This window comes from Taudactylus pleione, unplaced genomic scaffold (assembly GCF_031769625.1).
Source record: "Taudactylus pleione unplaced genomic scaffold, aTauple2 ptg000053l, whole genome shotgun sequence".
Taxonomy (NCBI): Eukaryota; Metazoa; Chordata; class Amphibia; order Anura; family Myobatrachidae; genus Taudactylus; species Taudactylus pleione.
In genome coordinates this window covers 40,394,821-40,408,822 of record NW_028284455.1, presented here as the reverse complement: position 1 = coordinate 40,408,822, position 14,002 = coordinate 40,394,821, and the positions used below count along the sequence as shown (strand labels likewise).

Here is a 14,002-nt window from a genome sequence, read left to right as displayed (position 1 = left end):
CCCCGTTTTCAAGCACCTTTCCGTTACCACCCACAAACGCCTCAACCCGTCACTCAAATTAGCAGGCATTCGCTATTTTGCGAATACACGATTTCCGACCGTACTGACTGGTTGGCGCATGCGCATTACAACCCATACGCATGCGCAGATGTGCGAACATCGCTCGGAGCGAACGAGCGGCCGCTTACGAGCGGCCGCTTACGAGCGGCTCTGAATCAGGCCCTGAATTACATCTATTGTCAACACTAGAAAAGCACAATGGTGAAGGTGAAATATAACCACTATAGGTAAATGAAGTTCCTAACAGAAAAATACACTGACACATGGTATTTGTTCTAATTACAGTAAAGAGGTTCTAATACCTTTTCCCATACTTGCCTACTCTCCAGGAAGTCGCGGGAGGCTCCCAATTTTTCGGGTATCCCCCTGCACCCCCTGAAGAGTAAGCAGCTCTCCTGCATCCTGCCCTCTTCCTAGTGACGTGAGCAGCATGGGGAGAATTTTCATGGGGAACAGTGGTCCCCCCAGTAGGGGGCGGGGCTTAATGACATAATTATTAAAGAATAATACCATTTGACCCTGACCTCTATTTAAATATGCATTATTTGCAGCAATTTCCTGAGAAGGGGCAGGGCTTAATAATTATTCTTTCTGGGGAGGAAGAATAAAAAGTAGGCAATTATGCTTTTCCATGTGGAAAAAAAATCACTTTTAATAAAGGAGATGAACACATCTAAAAAGTTACCCGATGTGCGCCAGGCAGCAGTGGGCCATGTGGCTTCTTCCGGAGAACAAATTTCTTCTGACCCTTCTGTATAAAAAACGTAGGGTTGGACTGTCCTGATCTACAAAATAATATTGTTACTATATTATTTATGGCATAAGATATATAAAAGTACAATTATTGTCAGGATGTCACACAACATTTAAGCACAACAGTGAAAAACGAACGGGCGTACACACTATACAATGTGTATGACATACAGTATATATTCGATCTGCGTCGCAAGGATATATTGTATGATATATCGTATAGTGTGTACCTATCTTAACACTGTTCAGTTCTCTATTAGTTCAACCAGTTTGCCCAGCATTGATTCCCTCGCCACAGAAAACCGAACCTTTATAAACCCTAAACTACATCCCAGCTCTAGATCTTTGCTGTGCTCACCTCTAACACTAGCCAGTAAGGGACTGAGCTTGAGGCTTAAAAAAGGCCCAACCTCTGACCTCTGTGGGGGAGTCTCTCACCCTAACACAATATGGTTTTCGACAAAGAGAAAAACAAATGGACACAGACCAAAAACCATCTTCAGGGGCACAGAGTGGTGGGTGTTAACTAGTGTTCACTTTAGGTCAGGCACCGTGCTCCTGACCTAGAGAGGGGCCATTTTTTCGCGTATCGAAGGTGCGCATGCAACAAAGGAGTGTGTGGCCATTAGAAAAGGGGTGTGTCTTTAAGACGCGCCACATTTTCTTCACTCTTGGGGCATGCCCAGCACTTACGGACATGCCGGGCTGCCCCTAAGTTCTCCTATTTCTCACCGGCTGTGATCGCTTTTTTTTTCCACCCAAAGGACACTGCGGCCTGTGGGTGTGGACGGCGCCTGGCATGTTTTTGGCAGGGCATTCTGCCCTTTTAAAATTGGGCAGGGTGCGGCACCCCACTAAAACAACCTGGCAGGAACACTATTACCCATGTTCAGGCCTCTTTAGAGGCCTGAACTGAAGGGAAGGGATAAACACTCCCTGCACATACACACAATACAGCAACAATAACCATCTGCATGCACATGCTGCTATCACAATAGAAGCCTAGTCTACATTGGGGGGGTGAGGTAGCCTTGTCCACTCCGATGGCCATTCCTCTGGAGTGCCGTAGACACCTAGGACCTCATTCAGAGTCGGTCGAAGCAGCCGCACGGTCGTACGCCACTGATGTTCGCTATACTGCGCATGCGTAAAGATCGCAATGCGCGTGCACAAACTAGCCGCTACAATCAGAAATTTCTCTCTCCTTGAGCACAGCCAGGTCGGTAGTTTGAGTGACAGATTGAGGCGTTTGTGGATGGTAACTGGGGAAGGTGCTTGAAAACGGGGGAGTGGAGATCCGAACGCAGGCGTGCCTAATTATGCGAACGGCGTTTTATGGGAGTGCATATGGTTTATGGGAGTGCATAATTAACAAAGTAGCGTCATGGCACATGTGAAATGGGAGGTTTTTACACTGACATGATCGTAGAGCTTAAGAGAGGGTATGGTCAACTTTAAGCTCTACAACCAGTTCCGATGGTTCTCGATGGTCTCGATTAATCCTTATATGCCCGGAGCTGACGTGTAATGCGTATGAGAAGGGGGCGTATTTTTTTGTATTCCGGTCGCTTCCTCCCCTTGGTCGGCCAGCAGCCGATCCGAACTTAGGGACGCAACTTGCGAGGGAATCATTTACATATCCGGACCCTTTTCCCATACGACCGTGCGGCCGCTTCGACCGACTCTGAATGAGGTCCCTAATGTCTACACAGCTCAAGTCATGTTCTGCCTGCAACGGATTCTCCCAAATAGGAATATTGCCACTGCCAGTTCTGTTCCATCCTGTTCAAAGCTGGATCTCCTTATAAACAGGAAAATAAGAGATATGGTAAGAACTTTCCCTTGATATCTCTATTTCTATGAAGTCCATAGGGTTCCACAGGATACCTTGGGGTATAGGCGATGTGGCAGCAGCATCGGGCACCACAGAGTTAAAACTTTAGCCTCCCAGGATGCACTGGGGTCCCTCCGCTATACCCCGCCCCCCATCCAAGGCCATCAGTTTTGTAACAAGCCATAGGCCGGAGGAGGAGAACAAAGATAGAGAGAAGAAAGTCTGGAACACAGAAGAAACATATTCTCACTAGTAGGAGACGGAAAAATCGGTGACCAGATTAAAGCCCATCTGCAGTACAGGTGCGACAGGGCGGGAGTCCTGTGGAACCCTATGGACTTTGTAGAAATAGAGATAACAAGGGTAAGTTCTTACCATATCTCTTATTTTCTACTGTAGGGTCCATAGGGTATCCACAGGATACCTTGGGGATGTCCCAAAGCAGTATCCTTTTAAGGGAGGGGACGCTCCTGTGCTGGAAGGAGAATCCGCCGCCCGAAGCCAAGCATCCTGAGAGGCGAAGGCATGAAATGCATAATACCTGACTAAGGTATGGACAGAAGACCACGTGGCTGCCTTGCAAAGCTGAACAGCTTAGGCATCACGGCGAACTGCCCGCGAAGGACCCATGGACCAAGTAGAGTGAGGATTGAGAGAGGTTGGTCTAAGAAGGCCCTTATGAATGTAAGAATAAGAAATGGTCATGCGAATCAATCCTGCCAAAAGTTGTTTAGTGGCAGGTCAACCTTTCTTATGGAAACTATAGAGGACAAAAAGGGAGTCCGACTTCCTAAAGGAACTGGTACGGTCAACATAAATCCTTAGAGCACGTACCACATCCAAAGAGGCCTCACCAGCAGAGAGGACTGGGAAATTAAAGGCCGGTACTAGGATTTCCTAATTAAATGTGGAAACTAGATACCAACTTAGGTAGAAGACCAGGGTGAGTGCGAAGCCCCACCCTGTCTTTATGAAAAATCAGAAAGGGAGGACTTGAGAGAACCCCCAAATCTGAGACCCTTCTGGCCGAAGTAATGGACAGAAGAAACACAGTCTTAGCTGCAAGCCATTTGAAAGCCACTGAGCCCAGAGGTTTCAATGGCAGTCCTTGGAGAGCCCTCAGGACCACAGCCAAATCCCAAGGAGCCACTGGCGGGACAAAGGGAGGCTGAATACGAAGTACACCTTGCATAAAGGTGTGGACATTAGGAAGTGTAGCGATCCTATGCTGAAAACTAGACTGACAGGGCAGAAAGTTGCACCTTCAGTGAAGCAAGGCGAAGACCGTGATCTAAGCCCGTTTGTAGGAAAGCCAAAACCCTGGATATCCTAAGGACCTGAGGATCAGAACCTCTAGGATGACACCATTCAAAGAAAGAATGCCTCACTCGGTGGTACATCCCTGCAGAAGTAGGTTTCCGAGCTATGAGCATGGTGTTAACAGAGCTGGAAAAACCTCTGGACCTTAAGAGGGCTGACTTAACAGCCATGTGGTCAAAGCCAGATGACCGAGGTCCGGGTGCTGGAAAGGACCCTGAGACTACAGGTCCATATGCAGAGGCAACAATATCGGGGTGTCGACTGAGAGACCCTGAAGATCTGAGAACCAGTGCCGCCTGGGCCACGCTGGAGCTATGAGCAGAAGCGTGTCGCCTTCTTGCTTGAATTTGCGAGTAATTCGAGGAAGAAGGGAAAACGGAGGGAACAGATACGCAAACCTGAAGGTCCACCTGACCCACAGAGCGTCCACCAGAAGAGCCCCTTCGTCTTTTGTGATTGAACCGTACACAGGCAGCTTGTTGTTGTATCGGGGGGACATGAGGTCTATTTCTGAAAAAGCCCCATTTGTTCACCAGTTGGTGAAATACTTCCTGGTGGAGAGACCATTCCCCTGGATGCACGTCTTGACGGCTGAGAAAGTCTGCATCCCAGTTGAGGCCTCCTGGCATGAACATTGAGGAATTATGGCTGGAAGATTGGCCTCTGCCCAAGGTAGAATGCGGGACACTTCTGTCAGAACTGCCCGACTTCTGTTTGCCCCTGGGCGGTCTATGTAAGCCACCGTGATGGCGTTGTCTGACTGTACCTGCACGGACCGTCCGTGGAGGACATGTGTTATCTGCTGGAGAATTTTGAATACTGGCCGAAGTTCCAAGAAATTTATTGGAAATGCAGATTCTGTTGGCGCCCACTGTCCCTGAACGAAGTGGGGACCAGTCACTGCTTCCCAGCCCTGGAGACTGGCGCCCATCATTAGAAGGACCCAGTCCACAATTGAAAAGGGGCACACCCTGTTTGGGGAGCAGTTAGTAGCCACCAGGCTAGAGACAGACGGACCTCTGGGGAAAGCACAATTGTCTGTTTTTAACCGATTTGGCAACCCATTCTATCCGTTGAGGATTAGCAGCAGCAGAGGTCTGGAGTGGAACTGGGCATATTCCACCATGTCGAACATCGACACCATGGAACCCAGTAACCGCATTTTTGAGTGCACAGACATTTGTCGGCTGCGAAGTCAACTTCTGTAATGTAGAGATATTGTCCTTTGTCACAAAGATCCCCTGGTGTTGAGAGACTAACAGGGCTCCGAAATGGAGCATCCTCAGTGAGGGACCCAGGGAGGACTTCTCTCAGTTTATCAGCTAGCCATAATTGCGCAGCACAGATATTGTTAGGTGCAAATGGAGCTGAAGGATTTCTGGAGACCCTGCTAACAACATGAGGTAGTCCAGATAGGACAACAGGCGGACCCCCTGCATTCGAAGGTGGGCTGCCATAACCACCATGAGTATGGTAAATACTCGAGGCGCAGTGGCCAGAGTAAAGGGCAGTGCCTGAAACAGGAAATGGTGGCTTAGCATCGCAAACCCGAGGAATTGCTGTTGCGCCAAGATAATAGTTATATGAAGGTAGGCTTCATAATTGTCCAGAGACACCATGAAATCCCTAGGTCCCATTGCCAATATAATGAAACGGAGGGTCTGTATCCTGAACCGAAGAACCTCAAAGACTTGTTTAGGCACCTGAGGTTTTGGCCGGTAAAACCCATTGGGTTTGTGTACCAGAAAGAGAATTGAGTAATATCCCGTTCCCTGTTGGGATAACGGAACAGGCACTATAACTCCAGCCCGGAGCATAGAGTGCAGCTCTTCTGGAGTTCCATGGCCTAGACGGATGGAAGACCTGTAGTGAAAAACCGGCTGGGAGGCCTTCGCCGAAATGAGAGGGCGTACCCCAGAGAGACCACTTCTCTGACCCAAGTGTCCACGGTAGTCAGATACAAGCACTGGGCAAACTGAAGAAGCCGGCCTCCCACTTTGGGGTCCCCCAAGGGAAGGCCTTAGGCTGAAGGTTTATCATCCGACCTGGGAGTAGGACGTCTTGTGCTCTAAGCCTGCTTGTTTGGCTTGGCAGATTTTCTGGTTGTTGACTGCTGAGGACAGGACTGCACTTTGGACTTACCCTGGGCCCCAGAGGCCCGAAATGATGAAGCACCAGACCCTGATGGGATCGGAGCCGATGGCAGACACGCAGACTTAGCTGCTGCCAGAGTTGTCCAAATCAGAGCCAAAAAGGAGCTGTCCATTAAAGGGCAAGCATTCCAAACCTTTTTCGGAATCTGCATCCGTTTTCCAAGAGCGCAACCCTAGGGTTCGGCGAACTGCCACGGCTGGCGAGGAGATTCTGGAAACGGCTGCCTCATTAATATACGTGGCTGAGTCTCTGGGATTGCCTACCAACTTCGCCGGTTCAGGCGACGAGTCAGAGTCCAGAGACAATTACAAATTATCAGGCCAGCGCTCCATGGCTGTGGTCACCTAGCCCACGGCCATAGCCGTCTGGACGCCCCTCCAGCAAGGGAATAACTGGATTTTAGGCATATTTCCACCTAATGAACCGTGGCATGCTTGAAGGAGGCATGGAAGGCGTGGTAACGTAGTACTCCACACTAGGCGTGTAACATGAGAATCCACCTGCGGAGGAGTCTATTTAGTTTTGGCCACGGGGTGGTTGCCATCCTCAATAACCAAGACCGCACGGACTGCCCGTATAAGGTTTGGTAGATATATTTTTGACTTAGACTTCTGGTCTGAAAGATGAAAAATTGTCACCGTCATCAAATGTCATGACATCACCATCATGCAGAACATTCTGAGACACTACAGACCGCTTAGCAGACTGCAATGATGGCTCCCCCTTTAACACGACCGATAGGCTCTGTACCGAATTGGACCGTGAACCCACACACGCAGGCTCATGCGAGACATAGGTGGGCGAGAGCAGAAGAGACTGGGGGCCACTCAACTTCCTGGGGAACCCCTATATGGGTGAGGACCCAACTGACTGCCGTGATAACCCCTATGGGGCAACACAGGAGGTGTGGCCAGCTGACCCAAGCCCAACAAGGCCAGGGTGTTCCTGTACAGGCGCAGACACAGTAACTGGGCGTGATATTAGAAAACACGCCCTGCATAAACTCCCAGTGTTACAATACCTTCCGCTATTAGTACATTACAAGTGGTACACTTTAGCAGTAGGGGAAAATCATGTTCGCTCTCAGACATGATAAGTGTAACGGAGTGTATGTGACTTTCCTCACAAATAAATACTTTTATAGTGAGGCAATGACGACCCTGCAGCACCGCACCGGAAGGGCTTTAGCAGAGGAAAAACAGGGATAGAAAATATGGCTGACAGTCAGAAGTGAAAGTACAAGCAGACAGCGCTAGCATTAAGTCACATACAATGCAGAAATAACTTCCTGCACCACCAGCGCTGAGATCAACTACACAGATACAGCCCGCCAGACCGCTGTGGAGAGGAACTGTGCAGCGGGGGAGGCGCCGGCTGTAAACAGGGAAGGCGCGCTCCCCTGGCATGCATTTAACCCCAAGGACGTCGGACGTTTTCCGCTCAGTCGCGGCCCGCTGTCCCTGGGGCTTGTGGAAGCGCAGGTTAATACCTGGCTCCACTCGCAAGCCAGTCCCCAGGGAGCCCCCTGCCTGGGGACTGAGGACTGTGTCTTCCGGTGGGTGCCCTCCGCGGGACCCGCCGCTTACCTGGTCCCCTTAGATCCGGCCACAGTCCGGGTGGTCCGGGGTCACCGCTAGCCGTGACCCCAGACCCCCACCAGCATCCCCAGATCGGTACCGGCGGGGTGAAGGAGCGACAGCATGGACGTCTGAACAGACTGTCCATGCTGTACTGCTCTAGATGTGCAGCCACAGCTGCTTTTAGAAGTCTTCAGGGGCTGTAACAGCCCCACTCTGCTACATGTGCTCCGACTCCTGGCCGGGCACTGACAAAAACTGATGGCCTTGGCTGGGGGGCGGGGTATAGAGGAGGGACTCCAGTGCATCCTGGGAGGCTAAAGTTTTAACTCTGTGGTGCCCGATGCTGCTGCCGCATCGCCTATACCCCAAGGTATCCTGTGGTTACCCTATGGACCCTAAAGTAGAAAGTTAAGAGAAATTGTTTTTGTACAGAATTTAGACTCAATAACCTGATAATTTAATTCACTTAAGAGCCTAATTCCATGTTTATGTAAATCTCTGTTGTTTGCTGCGCTGCACATGTGCAGATCTGTTTCTGTGACATGGGTTGTAGTGCCCCAAAGCCGCAGCATGATTGACATGCTGCTGGTGTTTAGGGGAGGTGGTCACATGGAGCGTTCCAGAAAACAGGGGCACGTCGACCCAATTTTCTGGGAGTGTCAAAGCCAGTGGCTGCGCCCTTGAATGCAGCTTAACTGGCTCCGGTAGCATGATTTTAACAGACATCTTGAGTACCATGAGGGGTACTCAGATGTCCGATGTTCACGTAGTTGACCGGATGCTGCGTCTTCGGACACAGCAGCAGATCAGAGAAGCCGGCAGTACAAAGATGCAGCGGCTATGCTATAGGGTCTATCTCTGAATAAGGCCCTAAGTTAGTGAAAAGGGTAGTTCAACTACAGTATTAACAAAACTAGTCATACAGTATGGTATTAAAGTTTGCAGTACTGTAAATGTCATTCCGGAAGTGTGACTCCAAGTATATGACAGTACCTATATTTGATGATTGTTGCTGGGCTACTGTTCAGTTAAGTAATAGTGAAACATCTATATTTATACAAACAATACAAACCATTCTAGAGTTTTATTGGTAATAATACATGTGTTTATTTTATAAGATGTACATGGGGGGGACCTACAGTAGTATTTTCAGCATATATCTCCTATATTCCTAACCTACGTTTCCAGTGAATAATGTTGGAACCAGTAAAGCATAGTCGTCAACTATCACTAGTTTCTAAAGACCATTCCAGGTTTCAAACATTTGGCATGTGATTATAATTCATGAGAATCAAGTTATATTGTCAGCACTTACCATGTCGAAAGGAACCATATCAACATCCACAGAATATTTACATGTTCATAATGTCAACATCTGAAATGTCGACATTGACAGACTGCAGAGGGTTAGGCACCAGCAGGAGGGTTAGACTGCGTCACTGAGGGGGAGTTTAGGGGTAGACAGAAAACACACACCGAAACCGCCGCTCCATCTGAGGTCTTCACCGGAAAATGACGGTCAAATGACCACTAGGACCCAGGAGCCGCACTGGAGCCACTACAGACGTTGGGACCAGGTAAGTGACTGCTAGACCACCAGGGACCTTAGGTCGACATTCTAACATATCGACGTGTCATTCGTGTAGACATTATGAATGTCAAAATGGTCACTGACAACATGTTGCATACCAACATTTCGACATGAAAACTGTCGATCTTACATACAGACCACACACTAATACATAAGTTAATCATTACTGGAAAAGGGAAACATTACCTGTACTGCAACATAAGTGACATATGAAATGTCCCATAAGTGACACTGTAAAAAAAAATTGTGATACCCACTGGCAAGGCCATAACTATAACCTTATCAGTCTACTTGTCTGCTAAGAGGCTCACTGACAGTGAAATAGGTCCTGCAGCCAGAAGAAAACAAATGTGCCCTAAAGGACAGACCTAAAATGGCTTCACAAATTATTAAAAATCCAGGCAGGTTGAAAAATAATGAGAATACAATCATGGGCGTAGATATAATGGGTGCAGGAGATGCCATTGCTATGGGGATCACAGGCTTAGGGGGCACCAGACCCAGGTTATATAGTTGCAAATCAATTTCCTATATTTGCTTACTAAGCATTTGGGTCTGCCCAAACTGAATGGGGTAAAATTCCAAACATATCATTAATAGATAGCGTTCCCGCTAGGCTGTTTTAGCGGGGCGCCGCGCCTCGCCCTATTTCTGAAGGGCAGAAAGCACCCTTCCCTCCAGCGTGGGCACCCCGCTGTTCTGTCTCCACCCGCGGGTCGCAATGTACCATGGGTGGTCAAAGCGGCAGCGCAGCGGTCACCGCCGGTGAATGGATGCCGGACGCAGCTGCCCGGCATGTCCGTAAGTGCCGGGCACGCCCCCAGGAGTGACGAAAAGGGGACGCATCATAAAGACACGCCCCCTTTTCTTTGGCCATGCCCCCTATCCGGGCACTAGCAGAAGTGTCCTAGCTCTGGGTTCAGTGCCCTGCCTGCTGCTGGACCTAGAGTGAACACTAAATAGATGTGTGCAATAGATGTTATAATGGTAAGGGGGCAATGGAATGTGGCATAATCTGAACTGGGCACTGTAATGTGGTATAATATGAATTGAGGGCACTGTAATGTGGCATAATCTGAGTTGCTCATTGTAATGTAGTATGTTATGAACTGAAGCGCTCTATATTGTTATGTTATAGCAGGGATGGGGAACCTCAGGCCCGGGGGCCATATAAGGCCCACGGATACATTTGGTCTGGCCCTCTGAGCTGTTTTCTGCTAGCCTCATCTGGCTAGCTGGGTGCCTAGAATGAAACCCTGCAGCCAGAATCTATGCAGCAGTGCCGCCTGGAGTGTCCTCAGGATGCTTCAGGCAGTCACACCGCTGCTGCTCCTCAGGATGCTCCGGACATTGCTGTAGTCAGCGGCAATTGTGGCTCCGCCCCCATGTGATGTCACACCGAGGGGGCATGGCCTACAAATAATGTTAGGTAGATAGATAGAGATATATATATCTATCAAAATGGCCCTCGGCTGAAAAAAGGCTCCCCACCCCTGTGTTATAGGGTTAGTCCATGTTAAGTGGACCAATTTTCGAAGTTCATCCCCACCTGCTGATTGCGCATTGCAGAGTTGGTGACTGTTGCACCTACACCCACTTTGAGGGCCATAGTTTTGTACATTGTGAACTAAAATGTTCCCAAAGTTAGACTGCCATATATGACAGCCTTCTTGTAAAATTATCAAAATTGGAGATGGTCAGGTAGTAAATGCTGGTTCACTTGACATGGAATGACCCTATATAATATGAACTGGGGGCATTGTAATGTGACCTAAATTGAACTGGAGTACACTGTAATGTTGTACAATAGGAACTAGAGCAGGGGTTCCCAACAGCGGTCCTCAAGGCACTCTAATGGGGCACATCCACTATAAGATCTACTCCCTGTCCAATCTCTAAACGATTTTTCCTTGATTTTTTCCCTTGAAATTTTGGCCCTGATTCAGAGCCGGACGCTCTGACCAGAGCGCTCGATCTGAATCAGTGCCCACCTCCATAAATATGGAGCGTCCTCCTGGATGCTCGTATAGCTGTGGGTCACCACCCACAGCCTATATGAGCGTGCAGGATGATGGTCGCAATGGTCTTGACCATCGCGACCATCGCCAGTGCGAGCAGAAGCCTGCGGTTGAGTTTCTCAACCGCAAGGCCAGGAGTGATTTTGGCTCTATCAGAGCCAAAATCACTCCCACTGACATCACTAGTGATGTCAGTGGCGCCGGCTTCTGACGGTAGGCGTTCCCTTGGGAACGCCTCCGTCTGGCAGGCACGCCCCCGGCACGCCCACCAAAGGGGGCGTGCTGTCAATCAACATCGACAGCACGCCCCCTTTGATCAGACACAACGAGCGAAGGAAAGTCCTTCGCTCGTCGCGTCTCGCGCATGTGCACGACGGAGCTCCCTCCGTCGTGCGCATGCGCAGTGCACACCATCGTCCCACTTGCGAGCGGACAGCCGCTCGCGAGTGGGTCTGAATCAGGCCCTTTATCTTTCAGTCTGAACGATTTGCAAACTATCTTTAATAGATCAAGTGAAATTGACCTGTATGTTCAGTCGACTGACGAGACGATCAAACGACCAGCGGGAGCGAGCATCGTTGATCGTTAACGACCAAACACTTTACGATTTATAAACTATTGAACGATAACAACGTCGTTATCGTTCAATCGCCTGCTAAAATCGTGTAGTGGATGCCCCCCTTAACAGTCCAGGTTTTAGTGATAGCCATACTTGAGCACAAGTGACTTAGGCCCTAATTCAGAGCCGGACGCTCTGACCAGAGCGCTCGCTCTGAATCAGGGCCCTCCTCCATTAATATGGAGCGTCCTCCTGGACGCTCGTATAGCTGTGGGTCACCACCCACAGCATATACGAGCGTGCAAAAAGATGGTCGCGATGGTCTTGACCATCGGACTTGCGAGGGAAACCCTGCGGTCGGGTTTCCCAGCCGCAAGGCCAGAAGTGATTTTGGCTCTATCAGAGCCAAAATCACTCCCACTGACATCACTAGTGATGTCAGTGGGGCCGGCTTCAGATGGTAGGCGTTCCCTTGGGAACGCCTCCGTCTGGCAGGCACGCCCCCAGCACGCCCACCAAAGGGGGCGTGCTGTCAATCAACATCGACAGCACGCCACCTTTGGTGCGAGACCCGGAGCGATGGAAAGTCCTTCGCTCGCCGGGTCTCGCGCATGCGCACGACGGAGCTCCCTCCATCGTGCGCATGCGCAGTGGGGACCAGCGACCCACTTGCGAGCGTACTGCCGCTCGCGAGTGGGTCTGAATGACCCCCTTAATTAGTACCTCAGTTATTTTGATTTAACCATCTGTGTCCAAGCATTAATATCACTAAAACCTGAACTGTTCGTGTGCCTTGAGGACCGAGGTTGGGAATCACTTAACTAGAGGTAGGGATGGGCATCGACCATCAATAATTCATACTCATCAATGGTTTATGGCCGATGTTGAATGTTTTTCCCATCGATGGGGGAGAACCAGATGGTTTCCCTCCATCGATGGAACAGCATAACAGAATTGTTTTTTTTTGTTTCGTTTTGTGCTGGGACACTGAGCATAGCTCCGCCCCTTGATACCCACAAAGCCCCACTCCCCATTTCTGACGGGCCAGTCAGTCAAAGAACAGGGATGTCCATTGGTTGGCGAAACAATCGATGGTCATCCATTGCATAGTTGGCAGCCATCAATGGCCACTTGATATTTCACCATCGATGGTATCCACACCGATGGCCATCCCTAACTAGAAGCACTATGGGGTGGAAAAATATTATCAGGGGGAACTGTAATGTGTCATAATATGAACTGGGGACACTGTATATCATAATGTGAATTGGAAGTACTGTGTGGAATAATGTGTACTGGGGACACTAAGGGGTCTATTTACTAGGCAGTGTTAGGAGACAGAGTGAAAAGTGATAAGGTGCCAGCCAATCAGCTCCCAACTGTCATTATTCAAACACAGCCTGTGAGATGACAGCTGGGAGCTGATTGGCTGGCACCTTATCACTTTTCACTCTGTCTCCTAACACTGCTTAGTAAATAGACACTTATCTCATAATGTGAATTGGAGATACTGTATGGCATAATATGTACTGACTGCCCTACAATGTGACATAATGTGAACTAGGGTACAACTATGGCTCATAAAATAAACTAGGACATACTATGGGGCATAGCATTAACTATGATACTACTAAGGTTCAGAAAATGAACTAGGGCACTATTATCGAGCATAAAATTTACAAATGCTCCCGAGAGGGGTCTCTCTAAAAGCACTGAGAGAGGGGTCCCTTCAAAATGTTGCTATGGGGCTCAGAAAATTCTGGCTACTCCCCTGGATATAATGCATATTTAATGTGCCATTTTACTCAAATGCAATGAGTACTCTGCACTATTGAATACTGACCTGACGATGGAGCAGAGATCGGAGTAGTTATGACTTTAAGATGATGCGTGAAGAGAGCCCCATCACAATTTAAGTTATGGGTACCAGAACCAGACATTTTTTGTTACATTCCTGCTTAACAGAATATATATATTTTTTGTATACATAAGTTATGTATTGCAATTCCCAAGCTCAGATACACACTGCATACCAATCAAAGCATTTATATGTACCTACTGTACTCCATTCATCTTGGTTTTATATGCATTAACTGTATATATCATACACTTACAATATACATAATCTCAGAC

The 14,002-nt window shown here is 48.8% G+C and overlaps 1 protein-coding gene across 1 annotated transcript in view; it reads right to left on the bottom strand.

Annotated features, from left to right (window-relative positions):
• Window positions 1-14,002, bottom strand: part of ACAD11 (acyl-CoA dehydrogenase family member 11) — a 190,789-nt gene that overhangs the window by 176,191 nt on the left and 596 nt on the right. Inside the window, exon 2 of the mRNA XM_088462815.1 lies at window positions 746-845. Coding sequence (XP_088318941.1) covers window positions 746-845 — 100 coding nt within the window. The remainder of the gene's footprint in view (window positions 1-745; window positions 846-14,002) is intronic.